Raw genomic sequence first — 18,989 nt, forward strand, 5'->3', positions numbered from 1 at the left:
AACTGCCCCCCCCCCGCCCCCCCAGTCCCCTCCCTGATATTTGGAACACACAGGGGCTTTATCACAGGTCAACTGCCCTGTTTTTCTCCCCTCCCCAACAACCCCAACCACCCCAACCGAGCTAAGCTAAGCGATGCTTCTCCGGCACATTACCACATGATAACAATAATAAAGACTGTATTAGTAACTGTCATTCTCATGCCTTTAAGATATTCACTTTTGAGTTTTACATTTCACTCTTATTACTTGGTAAACGTTTTTTTTTTTTTTTGTTTTGTTTTTTTTTTGCTTTTAGAAGTGACATAATTTCAAGTATGGTTGAGTATGAGTAGCATTTATTCTAAAATAAAAATGTGCTCAAATATACTTTCAAAAATTTGCTATAGACATTAGCAGATATGTGCCTTTACAATCACAATGAGAATTCCAGTATCTGTTCATGAATTAAAATGAGGTCATTTGCAATACTGTAAGCCTAACACAAGAGGGCGCACATTACAATCAACATAAGCCGCCGGCTTCTAGGAAGCCTGTGGGTTAACCCTGTTTCTCTGACTGGGTATGAGATATGTCATCTCAGTGTCATTCCCAACACCCCAAACATGAAAACAATGGAGATTAAAAAACAAAACAAAACCTGCTACCACTGAGCATCGACACTTTGGGCCAGAATAATGACAATTCGGTTCAAATATTTCTTTCTATGGTTCAGATCCTGACAAAGCTTTACATTATCCCCAAAGACGTTGCAGTATAACGTTGAGAGAACATTACAGCAATATTTTTCAGAGTGCATCAGCAGGAAGCCAGTTCAGCACCCAATGTCTATCACAGAGGTGAAGAGGTAAAGACCTTGAGTGGTTTCCATGGAGATTGTCATGCTGCCACTGTGACATCATAGAGGGCTGAAGTTCAGTGCTGAAAATGACCAGGATGCTTCCTAAACTATGAGCATCAGTGTGATCGCAGGAGTTTGTAGACATGTCATTTTAGGTCAATCAGTCACGTGTCATTTCCTGTCACCAAATATAATAGTTTAATTAATTGTTTGCAGGGTTGCAAAAAGGAGCAGGTTGCAAAGTTGCAATAAACTGGATTTGCACACATTATATCATAAAAAGGTGGAAAAAAAACAAAAGGATGACAATGTAGGATAGTGTCAAATATAATACAGACTATTACTGTGACTAGCAGCTTGGCTGAGATTGCAGGTTAGTGATTATGGAGACAAGGCTAGCCAAAAGACCTCCAGTGATCACACTGATTAACTGTTCCATCTCTCTGTCTCTCTCTCTCTCTCGCTCTCTCTCTCTCTCTCTCGCTCTCGCTCTCTCTCTCTCTCTCTCTCTCTCTCTCTCTCTCTCTCTGCATGAGGCTGCTGACAGCACTGGGTTTTTTTTCATATTAATGATATTAATAGAACACTAACATGACCATACAGCCAGTAAGAAAGGCCCGAGACAGGGGGAACTATGAATCTGATTGGCAGACCAAGCTGCCTGAAACTGAGAGCATGTGCTTTATTTGGCTTGGAGGTGAGAAGAACAGACCTCTGCAAATGAATAAACGGACGGACCAAATGTAAGGCAGCCAGCTGGCGTAACGAGAGCGGCCCTTCACACAAGCAGCCCGACGTGAGTCACCGGTCACTGGACTTTAAAAAAACAACAACCAAAAAAAGAAAACAACTGCTGTTATTGTCAGGCAGCCCAGGTTTTCTGGAAGGTTCTGAGTCTCCAAAATGCAAGCCTCGGTTTCTGCGCTTCCGTAGAAAATTCCAGAAATGGCTGAGCCTCATGACAGGCCGTTGTCAGAGTGAAATCTTCTGAAAGGTTCCCTGGTTCACCCTGCTGTCCCCCCCGCCCCCCCAAACTGGGGTGTTTGCAAAGGGGGCTGGAACGAGCCAAGCACAACGTCCCCTGAACATACGGCCTGTATGAGGGACAGTAGCCATGGAAACCCAGGGGAATGGTCTCTCTCTCTCTCTCTCTCTCTGTGGGGGAGGGAGCTAGCTTCATGAGCGAATGACGCACTGGGCATGTGCAGTAGCCCACAGAATCTCTCCACTTGTCCACCAATCAGACACGAGCACGGGTGTGATACAGCAGCACAGTGCAACCCACTGCAAATGGAATCTAGAACACTAACGCAGTCCAAAATGTGTTACACACTCCAAAACATCACATGAGGTCACAGCTGACCGTGGCTTCCCGAAAGCGGGCCATGTACTGGCAGGAAAGAACGGAATCTGGTTTTCAGGAAGGTTCAAAGGTCACCAGCAGAGAACCACTGAGGCAGCAAATAGCAGAGGAGATTTTCAGTTGATTGAAACTGAAAGCGAAACGAAGTTGTGACCTGGTCTTGACCAGGTCCTAAAGTGCTGTGGAAATGTTATTGTGGTTTAGGAGTCACTCCCGGGTTGTAGTCGTGTTCTTCACTGCTCCCTTTGAGCCCTTTCTCAGTCGCTGCTCCTTGCCCTCGTTAGTGCACGTCTTCCTGTTGTTCTTCCCGTCGGTTCAGCCGTGGAGAGGGAGTGGCGTCGCCATGGTAACCGGGTCAACCCGACACACCGCGGGCAGAAGACGGCGGGAGACCTTTGGACCCGGAGCCCCCCCCCCCCCGCCCCCGCCCCCCCCCGCTGTGTTCACAGGGCTTCCAGAAGCTTCCGCCGTCACAGGGGCAGGCGAGGACAGCTGGCTCCCAGCGTCCCGCCAACCCCCCGCCACCGCAGGAGGAGCTGAGCGCGCCACACCCCATTCCCCTCATAGTTACACTGCGGCGCTGTCCCCAATCCACCAGGGAGCCCCGCCCAGCCCAGCCCCCCCCCCACCCCCCGCTGCGCTTCCATACCTGGCACACAGCCACCCATACAGGTGAGACTCCGCCCAGCCCCCCCCCCCCGCCCCTGCGCTTCCATACCTGGCACACAGCCACCCATACAGGTGAGATACCTGCAGCACCACAGCCACCTGTCACTTGAGCCCCAGGGGCCCGCTGGAGATCTGCGAATGAGCGACAGACCTCAACCACGACCACGACTCCTGGGAGGCTATGGGGTACCCTCTCTTTGGGGGACCCTGTTTCTCGGGTGAGATTCCAGTCCCCGGAGCTCCCTGCACTAGCAGGCGTCAATTCGGTTTGGTATCCCCAAATTTGTCTGCCCAGGTGTAAATGAACCACCGCGCTATTCTGAGAAAAAAACCTGTGAACCTTTCGCGTTTTCCTGACAGAGTGTTGCCAAGAAACAGAGCATCAACGCAGCTTAGGCAAACAGGCACTGATGAAACATTACACAAACACTGTGATTATCGTTATTGAGTCACCTGACGAGGACCTTGTGATCCAAACCCTGCTCACAGGTTAAGGTGAGTCACCTGGGAGGGCGATAACAGCACTGGCGCACTCTTCACCTGCATTTATATAGCGCCTTTTAGGATCTGAAAGTGCAGCCCCCTCCTGGACACACACGACACACACGGCCACCAGTATTCACCTTTCAGACAGAAAGTATGTGTGTGTGTGTGTGTGTGTGTGTGTGTGTGTGTGTGGCAGCAGGCAGCTTGTGTGTGTGTGCATGTGTGTGTGTGCGTGTGTGTGTGTGTGTGGGGGGGGGGGGTGTGATCTGGCTGACTCACGATCATTCATCTGGAGGAAATCTGGTCATTCCAATACAACCAGCCTGACTCAAGCCATCTAAACAAGGCCTCACAGGTTAACAGCAGTGAAAACACTGAGCTGAATATACTGAGCTGAATCAGGGTTCAGTTAGAGATCAACATGAGCAGGACAGAGCGCGGGGTGGTTTATATACTGAGCTGAATCAGGGTTCAGTTAGAGATCAACATGAGCAGGACAGAGCGCGGGGTGGTTTATATACTGAGCTGAATCAGGGTTCAGTTAGAGATCAACATGAGCAGGACAGAGCGCGGGGTGGTTTATATACTGAGCTGAATCAGGGTTCAGTTAGAGATCAACATGAGCAGGACAGAGCGCGGGGTGGTTTATATACTGAGCTGAATCAGGGTTCAGTTAGAGATCAACATGAGCAGGACAGAGCGCGGGGTGGTTTATATAGACCTGGGTTACAGGTGGCTCGGTAGTGCAGGTAGACTCCAGAACACAGACGGCTCCAGGTGAATAAGATTCCATAAAACTGCTCTAAGACAGGTATCATTAAGATTAAAAATTGTCACGTCATCTTGACGGACTGAACAGCGTGCAGTGCATTATGGAAGCAATCGACATTTTGGCTTGTGTGCACATAAACAGCTTGTACCAACATCGCCACATTGGGGGGTTGGGGAATGATTAAAAAAACAGCACTATTTAGATACGATGTGCAAGCTCTTCTGTACAGACACTCTGACCTCCCCTCTCCAGTCGGTGTAATGGTACAGTCCAAACTGCCGGGGGATTACAGCTCGGTGTATTCAGGTCAGAGCACTGGAGACAGTCAGACACAGGAGGGGGAGCACCACCGCACCCTGACCCCACAGCGTCCGCTCACCTGACACGAGGCGCTCGCAAGTCCCGTACAGCCAAGAGCACCAGAAGAGGCGTCGAGATGTTCCCTCCAAAGTTTTTATCCCCAAAAACGGGGAGCTCGTCTCCACCGGACGACTGTCTGACCCCAGACCGGCTCATCCCGGGGACGAGGTCGCAGCCGCGCCTCGTTGAGGATAATCCCACGGGGGCGCACAGGTGAGGACCCCAGGCCACAGATTAAGGAGCACGGGGCTCGCCCCACACTGTCACGCGTGACACACGCGTGAGGCTCAGCAGGAGAAGCATGGAGACGCAGGCCTCCGGGCTGCTGAGGCCCTGTCGCAGGATGATGATGATGATGATGATGATGATGTCACAGGACCGAGGCCTTGTCGCAGGATGATGATGTCACAGGACGATGATGTCACAGGACAGAGGCCCAGTGCGGAACAGGAAGCAGAGGGTTGCAAAGGGGGTGAACAGTGTCGAGAGGGTGTGAGTCGAAACACTGCGGGGGGGGTGGCAAGGGGCGTGGCACAGGGGCGTGGCACAGGGGCGTGGCCCGCTCAGCACTGGCACTTGCTCTCGGGCGCCGGCTCCTCGTCGGCGGGCAGCAGGATCTTGCCGTTGAAGCCGCTCTTGACGCCGTCCCAGCCGTCGCGCGTGGCGATCTCGCCGGAGCGCATCAGCTCGTACACGTCCCGCGCCAGCATCTGGAAGGCCCGCTCCACGTTGCTGTTGCTCTTGGCCGACGTCTCCACGTAGCGCACGCCCAGCGCCGCCGCCAGGCGCTCCGCCTCCTCCCGCGGCACCCGCCGCTCCCGCCCCAGGTCGCTCTTGTGGCCAATCAGGAGGAAGACCATGTGGTGCGGCAGCACGTGCTCGCTCACCTCCCGGTGCCAGTCGCGCACGTGCTCAAACGACTTGCGATTGGTCAGGTCGAACACCAGGAGCCCGCCCACCGAGTTCCGGTAGTAGGAGGTTGTGATTGACCTGAAAAGAGGGGGGTATGGGTGGGGGGGAGGGGTAAAAAGGTAGTACATGGTGAATATGACTGAGACTACTGATACCACCTAAGTACATGAATATATATTTATGTGTGTGTGGGCACATGCGTGTGTGTGTGTGTGCGCCAGTGTGCGTGTGTGTGTGTGTGCGCCAGCGTGCGTGTGTTGTGTGCGCCAGCGTGCGTGTGTGTGTGCTGCGTGCATAATTAGCACTAAAATATGGAAACACCAGTGAGAAATGACTCAAGAGGGCATCGGGCCCGTTTATAAAGAACTATGCGGGAGGAACACGACTCCGCTTTTCCTCCAGACCAAACAGTCAGCCCCCCGCCCCCCCCATGTTTAGCTGACAAAGATGTGGAAAAAGCTGTCTCAGGCGCCAGTACCGTCACCAAACACAACATGCTTACAGTACACAGCGGCTGCTTGTGGTTTCATGCAGGCGATGGAGACGCGACAGAAGCGCTAACATAACGTATAAGCGCACGATACGTATCCCCGCACTACAGAAACCCTTGGGTGTAACGGGGGCGTCTGGGGAACAGGGGCAAAATCAAGATTAGGGGGCATGAAAATCCCCTGATGCGCTTCTGAGAAGCTCAAACTCTGAGTTTAACCGCCGCCGCGGCGCTACAAATGCTAATCCTTCGCAGCGCACCTCAGCCTGAAGATAGGCCCCGTCCTCTTTGCTAGGTTTCAGGCTTAGCTCAGGGGTTAGCCTCGTACTAGCACAACCGAGCTTTAACAAATAAAACACACGTTTCATGTGAAACTGAGCTATGTGCTGAATTACTGAAACATCAAAAAGTGTGTTGATATTTAGAATATTGTGATCCACAGTACCCTTCATATGACATGATATGGCATGCACTGAAAACATTCTTGTGTTTTTCATTTTTCATATTAACAGGTTTCCTGCATTCCCTGCCTTTCATCAAGATACATCAAATAAAAACTCCTTAAATAAGTCATTTGACACCATTTGACTTTAGTGAAAGCGTGAATGTTCCGCGCAGTCAGATCAGAAGCACTCCTTGTTCTGTGATGTGAAAGCTGAAAATGACAGAGCCAGACGCTGACGCGATCCGCGGCGCGAGCATAGCGCGAGAACGAGGCGTTGAAAAGGGCATCCCAGCCTCCCAGCCTCCCCCGCGGTGCAAGACTAGAGTCAAGACTCTGTTCGCGGGCCTGTGTGCTGTCCTCCATGGACTTCCTTGTTAAACATGCATGTTCATGGGCCTTTGTTGTGGTTATAGGCCTGCGGTTAGGTTTTTTTCTGTTAAAAGTAATTACAGGAAAGTTCTTATGCCATAGCTGTTTCACACCCAACCCACGAATTCTGAGTGCTGGCTGCTACTGCCGTATGAAGCAATGCTCTTTTTCCGGTCAGTATTGCAACCATGCTTGAATTAGAATGTACGGTTATCGGGCATTTGTAACGAATAGTCGAAATGGGGAAAGGTCTATGAGTCTGGTTCTACCTCAGGCGAGGATCAACCCGTGTGAGTGCACAAACGAGCCAACCATGTTCACAGACACTAGAAGTGTACAGCTACGGTTATGTTAACGATGCAACGACGAGCCATGATCATGCGAAGCATTCTCTGGCGCATTTAACCACGCTGACCACAAGTGAAGCCCGTTCCTCTTCTTGTTCTGTGCAAGAAATAACATTGCAGCGGGTCACGCGCCAGACATCTCAACGTGAACGTAAAATTCACGCCACTTTTTATAGGCTGTTAGTCGATTTGGTGAGAACGGAAAATCCTAACGATGCGACCTTCCCTTGGGTATCATTTACATAGACGAAGACTGCAGAAATTGAAACAGAAATGATAGGGACTACAGAATAATATTGTTTTGGCTGTCATTTACAGAAAAGGTACCGTGTGTGCCAGATTGCCAGCCTACGGGCTATTGGTCAGAAAAACAAAGAATTCAAAGGAGTGATTCAGATTCTAGCTGTATTTACTGAAAAACTGACATAGCATTTTGCTTAAACTGGTAAATGTATGTCGTCCTGCTGTAGGTCGGGTCACGCTGAATAGATGGGCTTGAAGAATTGCTACAGCTGAAAGTAACGACTTACTTCCAACGGTGGTAAAATATCAACCGTGGAGGTCACCGCTGACCCATATTTGAATAAACGGTTATTTTGAGGTTGTCCCGCTCATAAGGAAGGTTGGCTGTTAGATAATTGTCTCGAGGCGAAACAGACGCCTCTGCGGAAGGGGGGTGGGGGTGATGTGTTGGTAACGAACGTGCGGTTTCTCCTTCGAAGCGCCGAGTGCCTTGCTTGTTGTGTCATATTGTGTCACAGCAGCCACGCTTCTACACCAAACACGAATTAAGCAGGAAATTAGCCTGAGCGATGGATTTAGCGCGCGCTAATTTGGTAACAGGCACAATGTATCAGCGTGTATCAGGACTGAACACTGTGCTTCTGTAGAGGGCAGATAATCCCCACCCATCCCCTAAACTGCACGTCTGTAGTAGCCTATATATGTTACCTGCATGTGTGAGTTGTATGTAGTATCTGTCGTCGACAAATAAGACGACTTAACTTTAAAATGTCGTGGAGAGCTGTAAGGCTATACCAGCTCCTTACGAGTCTACGTCTCTACCGCTTGCAGTCAATGCATTGATGCTGAAGCGCGACGTGCGGAATATCACTGCACTTAGAAGCGAAAGTGCAGTGACCTCATTTCCCAGTGCTCTTCTACAGATGAATTTCATACTTTCTCGTTCAAAAAGGAAACCATTCAACACTTTCCCGAAGTGTATATTTTATGGATTAGTGCGTTATGGTTTTTCTCTAATGCCTTAATGCTGACACATTTTCGACACAGCCATACAACAGTACATCATTTTACGCCCTGGTAGACAATATAGAAGAGTGCATCACCTGAACCTCTCTTGGCCGGCGGTGTCCCAAAGCTGGAGCTTAATTTTCACCCCAGGTTCGATGTCAAGCGAGCGCGCGTAGAAATCCACTCCGACCGTCGGGTCCGCCACATCGCTGTACACACCGTCGGTGAAGCGTTTGAGCAAGGACGATTTCCCCACCGTCGAGTCCCCTAGCAAGATGATCCTGAACTGATATTGCCACAGAACATCCATCGCATGACTGTACCGACACAAAACCAGGTATAACGCGCAAACAAGCAGCGTATGTGCCGCGTTCTGGCTGCCGTGCCGAGCGCGCGATAAAGATAGCCAGGTTGTCCTGAAGACTGTAGAAGACGGCTGTGCGCGAGAGAGCTGTAGTCATGTGATAGGTTTTGATATGTCTTATCTTGTGAAGAAGGTGGCACCTATTGGGGAAGTAGAAGACCTGGACCACAGTAAATATAATTTCAGATCCTCCAGAAAGCAGTCGTATAAACGAAAAATTAGAATCAATCGTATCTGTTCTTCAGGGTGATTTACCTACAATAAATTACCGCAACACCTAACACTGTAGCACGCGCATAGGCAGGGCAGAGCAGTACATGCAACTGTACCTTTATCAGAAAATGTTCATCGCATGTTTGATGTGTCTGTGTGAAGTGGTTATGTGTGACTTATGCATTCTTTCATCTGAATACCGATAGGATCTTTCTGCAGTCCGGAAGCTAAGGCTTTCCAAGGGCTTATTTTTAGCATCCACTACCTCATGTAAATCGACCCTGCGTGAAATTCTCCTCACTTCTTCCTCTGACTCCCTCTTAATCATCTCCTCAGTGAATCTGAGTTTTAACTTCTTTTCGGCCGAATTGTTGTCAACAATTTTTTTCATGTGATTTGATTTTATTCCGCGCGCATATCTGCTTTTTTAAAAACACGAGGATTAAATACGTTTGGGAGATGCCAGGTGCTGTAGTATGACGGACACATACACTATTCGCATCCTCTCCAGTGTGCTGCGGGAGATCCACAGATTTACATCCATTTTGTATAGACCTGTCAGTAAGCTGCCTTCCGTCGGAGGACACGTGGGGAGCGGCACGCGCTTGTGGAGTACAGGCTCACAGCCAGCGTTCGGCGCGACTGTCTTCGGGTACAATTCGGATTCTCATTACACTGTTCTGTTTCTCACTGGTTTCTGCTTGTGTGCACATAGATCCCGTTTATCAGGAGATTCCCGCCAGCAGCTTGTGATTCAGGTGGATATTTTAAATATGCGATGCAATGAGAAAGAGAGCAATAACGCATTAAGTCCGCTAATATAAGATTGACAAAATAAAATCTGTACAGAATCAACAAAAACTGTGCCAACCGCCTTATATGCACAAGGGTATTGATACACTGTAAAGCTGAAAAGTGCATTGCATAACAGGACATTAACCCACACTGACATTCTCGTGCCTGACGGGTCAAACTGAACAGCGATTGGTTAGTAGTTGGTTGGGAGACTTTACTTGCCACAGTGTCCCCTCAGTTTTAATTTCTCGCCTGACAGACAGTGTCCCGACTCCCTTTCAGCAGTGCGTTCCCATCACCGCACTCGACGAGACGCGCACTAAGAAAATGCACTGCTCTTCCTGTGGTTGATGCAGAGGAAATACTGCCCCCTACTGGCTAATCAGCCCCACTGCCAGCAGCAACCTGGTTTTCTTTCAGGAAGGTCTTACACCACCTGGCCGTTACCTGAGCTAACCATGCCCAGCTGTGCTTAGCTTCAGCATCCTCCCAGGTGTAGGATGGCACCTGGCAGTGCTTATTTATGAAAGGTGCATAAGGGCACGAACTAAGCCGTGGGGGCAGTTTGGACTTCTAGAGGCTGTTGTGGCTCCTGTGTGGTAATATACAATTACCACACAATACAAATGGGTTGTGCTCTTATTTTAGCCCTTTGGTTGAAAAGCATAGGTGCATAGATCTAAGGAATTATAACAATAATATGAATATACAATTGGCATATTTACTTGTTATTTTGCCTGTGTTACAATTTCCTCACTAAAAAAAAAAAAAACAAGAAACTATAGCCCCTTTTTCCATAGTTAAGTCCACTCTGCCATTACTGGTTATTAAATTATTTTTAATATCTAATAATATACTTTCAAACCTGCTTGTTTAAATACTATACATATGAGCTTTGTTATGCTTTAACCACTGCTAACTAAAATGAACATATTTAGTGCAGTAGGCTTAATCACTGCTGTTATTACAGACAGAATCCAATATAAGAGCAAGAAAAAACATGTCAGCAGCAGCTGTCAGAGTTCAGAACCTGATTGGCTTCCTTCACAAACATGAGCATAGGTATTACGAGCCATAGTGGCATCGCCAATGACTGCTAAGGACTGGCCGCCTGACCCTTGTAAGCACTAAATTAGCGTATTTGGTAATGGCTGTGTTGGAAAACATGGGAGCCACAGTTTACCCCCCTGAGGTGTGGGCCATTTGCCGATAACCTTGCTTGTCTACCACCTAATCCAGTTAAATTCACTTCATTTAATATGCAGTACCTTTGTGTTATATTCTATTATATCCTAGTATTGACATTCTCCGTCATTTGTTGATTTTTTTGTTTTTGTTTATCTGTACTTGTTCCTTTATTATATTAAACAACCTATTTTAAAACATTTTAAGACATGCCTGCATTTATTTTTCAACTTACAAAAGTACGGTGGAAAAAATTGAACTCTTAAAAATTCCACAGACAGTAGTTTATAATGTGGCAGAACTTGGTGATGACGGCAGTGGTAATGAACCCAGTTCCTGGAGATCTACCATCCTGCAGGTTTTCATTTCAACCCTAATTTAGCACATCTGACTCCACTAATTAGCATTTTAACCAGATGTCTAGCTGTTGAATGAGGTGTGCTTTGGTAGGGTGAGAGTGAAAACCTGCAGGGTGGTAGATCTCCAGGAACAAGGTTGGTTATCACTGTATTTCAGGGTGGACCAGTGGACTGTAATACAGACACAATATTTGTGCAAAGCCATTAACTGCTTGTCTGATAATACGGCTTATTCTTGAGCAATGCACCCCTCTGACATTTACACTTGCACACAGCACATGCACGCGCACACACACATACACACTCACACACAGGCACACGCATACACACACACTCATACACAGGCACGCACACACACACACAATCACATCACATCACATCAATCATGTTCTAGCAGGGATACTCTTTTATCTTTTTGACAAGATTTTAATGTTTTTGGTCTAATGCGTTGTGAGCACTCACATTGTTAAATAAATTGTAAAATAAATTTACATTAAGACTAAATTAAGCAAGACGAGCAGTAAAAACAGCAATATAAAATCGGGGATATTGGTAAGCAATTTTGCAAACGCGAGGAGTACCGACGACCCAACCACAAGAATGCAGGGCACCTCGGAATTAAACTGTAGTTCACTGTTCGTTGGAAATTTCCCCTGCTGCACCCTAGCGCATGCCACTTCCGCTGACGTACGGCTCTGCCGCGCGCTATTTACAAGCATAGACGTATATGTCTATGGTTACAAGTGAGTGAGGCGTACGCCGGGAAACAAACCTCTTCGATAGATAATTGGAATCACTGAACTGTCATAAGTTGTGCGCTTTATATATAATCTAGTTAGTAGAATTTTAATGTAATTTAATTTGTTTATAATTCAGCAGCTGCACTTGTTTTCCAGCCTCTTTGCCGGCGTTATAAAAAAATGGACAGCATTTCCCATAATGCTGTGTTTCCCATCAAACGCGTTAACCAATCAATGAGAAGAAAACTGCTCATAAGTGCACCCGGAGCGTTCTCACGTCCTTTCCTGTTTGTGCTAGGAAACAGAATGGTACGTAGCTAAATGGTCGCCACGAAATCTAGAAACATCTCTTTTTATGTGCGTCTTAAAGTAATCTTTACCATATGGTAGTAATGTATTCCATTTAGGAAGGTTAGACATGTTTAAATTAGTGTGGTACTTAAAGTGGAGCGTCTACGAAATGTGTTCAAGTCTAGCTGGAGGGATGAAAGTAACTTGTTGGCTGCTCCGTAATCCACTTAATAAGGAATTGCTTATGAAGCTGGATAATAATTCTGTTTTCGCATGGTACGTATTGTACCCTGATTGTACTTTACGGTGTGGTTAGATTGCTACTACTAGTTTAAGTCTCTGTTACTGAAGGACTGCGATTAGCACAAGTCCGCTAGCAGCATGCAAGATTTTTTTTAAACGCAGTTCTTGTACACGAATTGCACCATTGAATTAATGCAAGTTGCCCGTTTAGAGTTTGAATTGAGCATTTGTTTAAATACGTGGCTGGATGATTATGGTTTCATTAATATAATTTAGTATGTTGGTGGTGTTGTAGAGAGGTTAAACGGTTCACTCTGCTTCTGAGGTTGCAGCTTGAACTCGTGTATGGCTGTTAATTTGTACTGTTGAGCAAGTTACTTAAATTTAGGGATGTTATTTAGTTTTCATTATATTGATAAAGGAGCTACTAATTTGCAGGCTTAATGTCTCTGGAGGACAGTAGTATTTGGCTTTATTGCTTGTATGCGCTATGACTTGTGTAAGTCCAACTTAACTTCTGGCATTTAGGGTCTGAAATCATATTTCCTCAGAAAATTTTGGAAAACCATTGCTGTCATCTGACTTGCTTCTGTATAATATCCAGATGTATAAAATGGATAGTTTTAAAAAAAAAAAAATGTATTTTGTGGGAAGCTCTGGTTTGGGGTCGTCTGTAGTTCTATTGGCCCTTATTGGAGCCATGCCCATTCTCCTGTAGTGGGCCTGTTCAAAGAGGAGCCAAAAGTGCCACTTTTCCCAACAGTCGCTGCTCAGTTTCTATGGTAACTGTGACAGCAACTTAAAGGGAAAGGACACGCCTTTTAGAACAGTAGCATTCTCTCGTGCTTGACCAGTGTAGGTTCTCATTGTTGCTAAGCATTTCTTAATTGATCAGTTCCTGAAGTTTTATTAATTCTCATGGTTTCTGATTTAATGACCTAAAAGCAGCCGCCCTGTGACTTGAGAGCAGGTTTTGAAGCCACGGCGACCAGGACAGAGAAAATGAGCTTTTATAAAGAGCCCTATAACGAGAGCCCCTTTCTGCTCAGCTTTATCCGTCAGGCTTGTTTGAGCCTTTAACCTTGCCCGCTGTTTTGCTGTAATTACGCTGCTGCTCTTCAGGTTTCCTGCGGCTCAAATATTGAAGCTTATTTGCCCGACCGGCCGGGCCTTTGGCCTTCGCCTGCAGACGGGGATGCGCAGCCACTGGGAAGGTGATGCGCAGCCACTGGGAAGGTAAGAGCCGCTCGAGTGTGTCACTGATTGAATCTGGAGTCACCTGGTGGCCTTGGGTTCGAGTCCATAATTCATAATATTAGTCTTTATTGCTGATCATCCCATCCTGTTGGCCCGCAGAAGCTCCTGTATATCCGCTTGGGACTCCTGCAAGTCCCACTACCTTTGGTGCCATTTTAGTCTGAAAAATTAATGTCCTGATTAATCCGAAAAACTCCTCTTGCTGTAACCTAGCTTGCTTCAGTATAATATCCAGATGTGTAAAATGAATTTTTCAAATGAATGAGCTCTGTTTTGGGGTAGTCTGTAGGCTGTTGGCCCTTATCGAAGTCACTCCCATTCTCCTGTAGTGGGCGTGGTCAACAAGGCGCCGAAAGTGACACTTTTACCGACGGTCGCTGCTCAGTTTAAATGGTAACTGTGACAGCAACATTAAGGAAAAGGACACACCCCTTTGGCCAGGAGCATTCTCTTGTGCTTGAAGAGCCACAGTGTGTGCTGGTTCTCATGACTAGCACTATTGCAGGTCCGATTCATTGCTCTGGTGCGATTGCTGATGCCTTGTTGTATTTCAGGTGAGCTGCAGACTGACACCTGGGTGACCAGTGCTTTGTCGTTCCCCTGAGATGAGGGTGAAGATGAGACTCATGTGATCCCAGAAAGGAGAATGGAACTGTAAGTGGCCCTTACTGATAGAGAAACTACATTTCCCACAATGCCCTTGCCTGGCAGTGATGACACACTTGCCCTCACTGAGAGCTTGTCTCCATTATGAGAACCTCTTTGTACTCAATTTATCTGAGCCAGGCTTGTTTAAGGAGAGCTTTTTTAAATGGGGAAATGCTTGGATATTTTTGGCGCAATCACTAATGGAAGACTAGATCAGATGTATTGCATAATGTATTCCATCTTAGACATTTAAGTTGCAGTAGCCAGTGCACACGCTGGCTTCTGTGCTTTGTTTCAAACTAAGGCTGTTTTACGAGTCTGTTCAGTGCTGTGTCCCAGAATCATTTTAACTGGTCGCCTAGCATCACTGTTTTTACCAGCGGTCGCTGCTTGGTTCTGACGTTGGGTAACCCAATAAGCAACATTGTGCAAAAGGACTCATCACCCCTGATTAGCTTAGCTTTAGCATTAGCAACAGCTCAGCTGTCCTGCATCAAGATTAATTTCTGTGTTGTGTAGCGCCACCTGCTGTCTTGCTAAAGTGATGCTGCTCTTCTCTAGGTTCCCTGCTGCCTGAACTGAAGCTCATTTGCACGACCGGCCCTCAGACCACCCGGTCGGACCTTTGGCCTTGCTCTGCGGACGGGGGGGTGCGCAGGTACAGGGGGAAGGTAAGAGCCTTTGAATGTGTCACTAATTAAAACTGGAGTCACCTGGAGGCCTTGGGTTCGAATCCCTAAGTCACAGTATCTTGGATCTGAGGTTTATGCATACAATGAACTGCTCAAGGAAATTCCTGACTTATGGTTTTAATAAGTACTGAACACTGAGTTTAATTAGTATGGTGGTTCTTAGTTTGGGCACTGAGTTTGCACTTGTGCAATTTACTTAACCTTAGGGTGTGGGTTTTTTATTTACCGATTAACTGCTAATTTGCAAACTAAATGTCTCTTGGACACTAGTATTTGGGTCTGTTGCTAAAACATGCTAAATATCCATTCCCATCAGCTCTTGCATATGCGCTTAAGTCCCACTACCTCTGTTATAGAGAAATCAATGTCCTGGTTTAATCAGGAAAACTCCCCTTGCTGTAATCTAGCTTGCTTCAGTACAATATCCCGATATATAAAGATTTTTTTTAAAATGGGAAGCTCTGGTTAGGGGTGGTCTGTAGGCTGTTGGCCCTTATCGAAGTCACTCCCATTCTCCTGTAGTGGGCGTGGTCAACAAGGAGCCGAAAGTGACACTTTTACCGACGGTCGCTGCTCAGTTTCTATGGTAACTGTGACAGCAACATTAAGGAAAAGGACACGCCCCTTTGACCAGGGGCATTCTCTCTTGTGGTTGAGCCACAGAGTTTCTGATTCATTGCTCTGGTGCGATTGCTAAGGTCTTGCTCTTTTTCAGGTGAGCTGCAGACTTTGACACCTGGGTGACTGGTGCTTTGTTCCTCTGAGATGAGGGTGAAGATGAGAAACCCATGTGATCCCAGGAAGGAGTATAGAGCTGTAAGTGGTCCTTACTGGTGGAGGAACTACATTTCCCACAATGCTTTGGCCTGGCAGTGATGACACACTTGCCCTCACTGAGAGCTTGTCTCCATAATGAGAACCTCTTTGTACTCAATTTATCTGAGCCAGGCTTGTTTGTGGAGATCTTTATGAATGGCAAAAGCTTTGAATTTTAGCCGCAATGGCTAATAGTCTGCATACTACAGTTTCTGCATACTGCTGTATAAACGTTACAGAAGCATGTTTGAGTTTTTAACTGAAGCTCATCACCTATTGTCTGGCCTTTCAAAATAGAATCTCTGACTGTCTCTGTTCTTTGCTTTTTATTTTTCTCAGTAGCTCTGTATATGAGCATTTGCTACATGCCTGAATGTAGATGTAAGAGATTGTCAGTGAATGTAATGAAGCAGCAGTAGCGTACTGTTAATTAAAGATGGCTGTTCACTCCCTTACAGGCTTACCGAGTCCAGCAGTGTTGCCGTTCCCAGCCCTGGCTGGTGGCTCCATGCTCTTCCTGAGGTGAGGTTATGCTCCAGGTATTTCAAATGAGGGCACAGACCGGGTTCAAGCCTGGATCCCCTGTTTTAAATAGTCAGGTCTTAAATGCCACTAAACGTTTGGATGGCTGTCCTAACCGGTTCATTAGAATGGAACAGTGTGCATTGAACGCGTTTAAGCGTTTGAAAATCGGCATTGAGGCTGTGTTTTGTGGCCTGTTGTGATGTCCAGCCGGACAGGTACGCATGCTTTCCAAGGATCCGGGCTCTGCTGTAGTCCTGGGTTCTCCAAGAGCGTGCCAGAGAAACGGAGAGACTTTGACTGTCGAAGCTGATCTGTGCCTGTGGCAGTCACTCTACTGTCCCACACCTGTTTACCTGTTTCACTTGTCCCATACCGGTTTTACCTGTCCCACACCTGTGTGTACCTGTGCTTTCTGTCCCACACTTCTACCTGTTTACCTGTCCCATACCTGTGTGTACCTGTGCTTTCTGTCCCACACTTCTACCTGTTTACCTGTCCCATACCTGCAATTAAACACCTGTGCTTTACCTGTCCCTCATCCTGTCTACCTGTGCTTTACCTGTCCCATACCTGTCCCACAGCTGCTCGTAATCACTTGTCCTATACCGTGCTCCATGTAGGCTGTACATGAGCTGATGTTGTTTTTGTTCTCTCCAGATGTTGAGAACTGAAGGCTCCAGGTGTTGAGAGGATTGAGCAGCCAGGTGAGCCCTATAGAAAGTTGGTGGTCAGGTTTTGGTGTTACTGGGCCTAATGGACACTTTGCGTTCTGGCCTGGATGCTCTAGCACAGTAGAGGCTCCAGTGGCGCCCCCTGGAGGGTGTGGCAGCCATGCATCCAAGGGCGGGGTTCTGGGCGTGGCCCCTGGCTCTCGCTGGGTGTGGCAGAGCAGAGGAGGGCGTCTGACTGTGGGCCTGCACTGTGCCCACCGCATGAATTCAGCTCTCCTACAGCCTCCCTATCAGCCAATCAGCACGCACCCGCTGGCTAATCAGTGAACTTTACACACATTTAGAGCTTTCATTTGGCTCCATGCTCTGCTACAGGATTTGGGAGGGCAGTTGGTTTTTTTAGCCCAGTGTGAATGGGGAGTCTCAGGTGAATGTGATGCTGTTTGTTGAGATGATGCTTGTTGCACTTCATTGTCATCAACCTTTTGGATTTGATCGTCTAATTATCTGATATCCAAACTAAAAATTATTCTTGTAGGTGAGGACCACGATTCTTCACCAGAGTGAATCAACGATGCTGACGTGATCCCTGCTGATTTGGTATGTTAATTTTATTTATTTTTGTTCAGGTGTCTTGCACAGGTAGAATTTCTACATATGGATATTTACACTTAATTCACGTTGTAGGGTCAGGCAGCTGCGGTTGGCTGGGAGACGGACGCGTTTAGGGTAGAGGACTGTGCGTGTGCAGGTCGTGTGGCTGCTTGGCGCGCGTCTCCGTGCTGGTCTGTGATGTAAACCTTCAGCAGAACTGGACTGCGGAGTGACAGTAGCGGATATGGGGCTGAGACCAGCAGGTGCATCACGAGGAATAAGATTAGGGCTGCAGGGAGGGAACAGAATGCGTTTTAACATGGCGTTCAGAGCCAGTCATGTACCCGCGACCACACGCGCCGGTTGGGGTGGAGAAACGTGCGCTGACCACCTCTTCTCTCCATGCAGGTCATGGAGCTCATTTCCAGGGCTTCACGGTCGCTGGTCCTGGGAGAGGGATCTTGGTACGTGTCGCTGTGTGATGTTAACTGTCAGCTTCATTCCTGGGTACTCTTAACCAATACGGGTTTAATTTTCTAAACTGGTGTGGGTCCACCAGAGCCGTTTCAGTCTTATTGGGCTCCAGTTAAACACTTCCATTTATGAAGATGTAAATATGTACAGTGAGCAGCTCATAATTATGAAACTTCAGATCAGATAACAGTGAGCCCCTGGCCTGGGGTGTGTGAGCTGGGAGGGGGTGTGGCCTGGCCGATGATGATACCCTAACTGACAGCAGACTGTTGGATGAAGCTTGCGGATATGGGACTGAGGCTGGAACACACCTGTGTGCACGTGTGTGTGTGTACACACTGTCCCTATTCTCACTAGTTTCTCCTGTTTCCCCTCCACAGCTGTTGCTGGGTAACAACACCTCTGGAACGTCAGGATTTTCTGTGTTGGACCTCCACCAGACACTTCCAACACGTCTCGTAATAAACATCAGTTTTGTCACTCATAATAAACATCAGTAAAGCCAGTCTCTCGTGTGGATTTTCTCAGCCTCACCCAACACACCTCACGCAGGATCTCAAACATTGGAATGGCAGGTATGCCATTCCGCCAAGTTGCGCCTTGGCGGGGGCATGCTCCATGCCTATACAGCACTGAGAGTTTGGCACTTTTCAGGGTTCCCCACAGAATAACCAATAACAGCCACAGACACTCAGCCCTTAAAAACATTAAATTCTGTACATTCTCACCCCATTTCAACAGACAGAATTCATAAACAACTTGTCCACACAAAGCCCCAAACTAAGGGGATTTTGCGTTTTCTCCTTATTTTTCCTGCCGC

The 18,989-nt window shown here is 47.4% G+C and overlaps 1 protein-coding gene, 1 long non-coding RNA gene and 6 other non-coding genes across 13 annotated transcripts in view; 7 read left to right on the forward strand and 1 right to left on the reverse strand.

The window, feature by feature from the left end:
• Positions 1–9,032, reverse strand: part of LOC135258276 (ras-related protein Rab-39A-like) — a 9,161-nt gene extending 129 nt beyond the window's left edge. The window contains exons 1-2 of the mRNA XM_064341698.1: positions 8,398–9,032; positions 1–5,478 (exon numbers count right to left, since the gene is read on the reverse strand). The exon at positions 1–5,478 is cut by the window's left edge and continues 129 nt beyond it. Coding sequence (XP_064197768.1) covers positions 5,052–5,478; positions 8,398–8,612 — 642 coding nt within the window. The 5' untranslated portion in view covers positions 8,613–9,032 and the 3' untranslated portion in view covers positions 1–5,051. The remainder of the gene's footprint in view (positions 5,479–8,397) is intronic.
• A 3,158-nt stretch (positions 9,033–12,190) lies between these two features.
• On the forward strand, positions 12,191–18,674 carry LOC135258619 (uncharacterized). Of its 6 annotated transcripts, none has more exons than XR_010331074.1 (10): positions 12,191–12,267; positions 13,615–13,728; positions 14,304–14,403; positions 14,959–15,068; positions 15,805–15,905; positions 16,364–16,427; positions 17,088–17,134; positions 17,640–17,701; positions 18,104–18,159; positions 18,550–18,674. It is a non-coding gene; the product is annotated as an uncharacterized LOC135258619 (long non-coding RNA). The 6 variants fall into 6 exon arrangements; XR_010331052.1 differs by having other exon boundaries at positions 12,194–12,267; positions 13,615–13,706; XR_010331063.1 differs by lacking the exon at positions 12,191–12,267 and adding an exon at positions 12,293–12,315 and having other exon boundaries at positions 13,615–13,706.
• Positions 13,174–13,310, forward strand: LOC135242167 (small nucleolar RNA SNORA16B/SNORA16A family). The gene has a single exon (XR_010326260.1). It is a non-coding gene; the product is annotated as a small nucleolar RNA SNORA16B/SNORA16A family (small nucleolar RNA).
• LOC135242162 (small nucleolar RNA SNORA16B/SNORA16A family) lies at positions 14,042–14,178 on the forward strand. The gene has a single exon (XR_010326259.1). It is a non-coding gene; the product is annotated as a small nucleolar RNA SNORA16B/SNORA16A family (small nucleolar RNA).
• Positions 14,453–14,536, forward strand: LOC135242152 (small nucleolar RNA SNORD103/SNORD85). Its single transcript, XR_010326255.1, has one exon. It is a non-coding gene; the product is annotated as a small nucleolar RNA SNORD103/SNORD85 (small nucleolar RNA).
• Positions 15,575–15,711, forward strand: LOC135242157 (small nucleolar RNA SNORA16B/SNORA16A family). Its single transcript, XR_010326258.1, has one exon. It is a non-coding gene; the product is annotated as a small nucleolar RNA SNORA16B/SNORA16A family (small nucleolar RNA).
• LOC135242149 (small nucleolar RNA SNORD103/SNORD85) lies at positions 15,955–16,038 on the forward strand. Its single transcript, XR_010326245.1, has one exon. It is a non-coding gene; the product is annotated as a small nucleolar RNA SNORD103/SNORD85 (small nucleolar RNA).
• Positions 16,648–16,777, forward strand: LOC135242190 (small nucleolar RNA SNORA44). Its single transcript, XR_010326268.1, has one exon. It is a non-coding gene; the product is annotated as a small nucleolar RNA SNORA44 (small nucleolar RNA).
• Positions 18,675–18,989: the final 315 nt, after the last annotated feature.

The sequence above is a fragment of the Anguilla rostrata genome, chromosome 1, assembly GCF_018555375.3.
Source record: "Anguilla rostrata isolate EN2019 chromosome 1, ASM1855537v3, whole genome shotgun sequence".
Classification (NCBI taxonomy): Eukaryota; Metazoa; Chordata; class Actinopteri; order Anguilliformes; family Anguillidae; genus Anguilla; species Anguilla rostrata.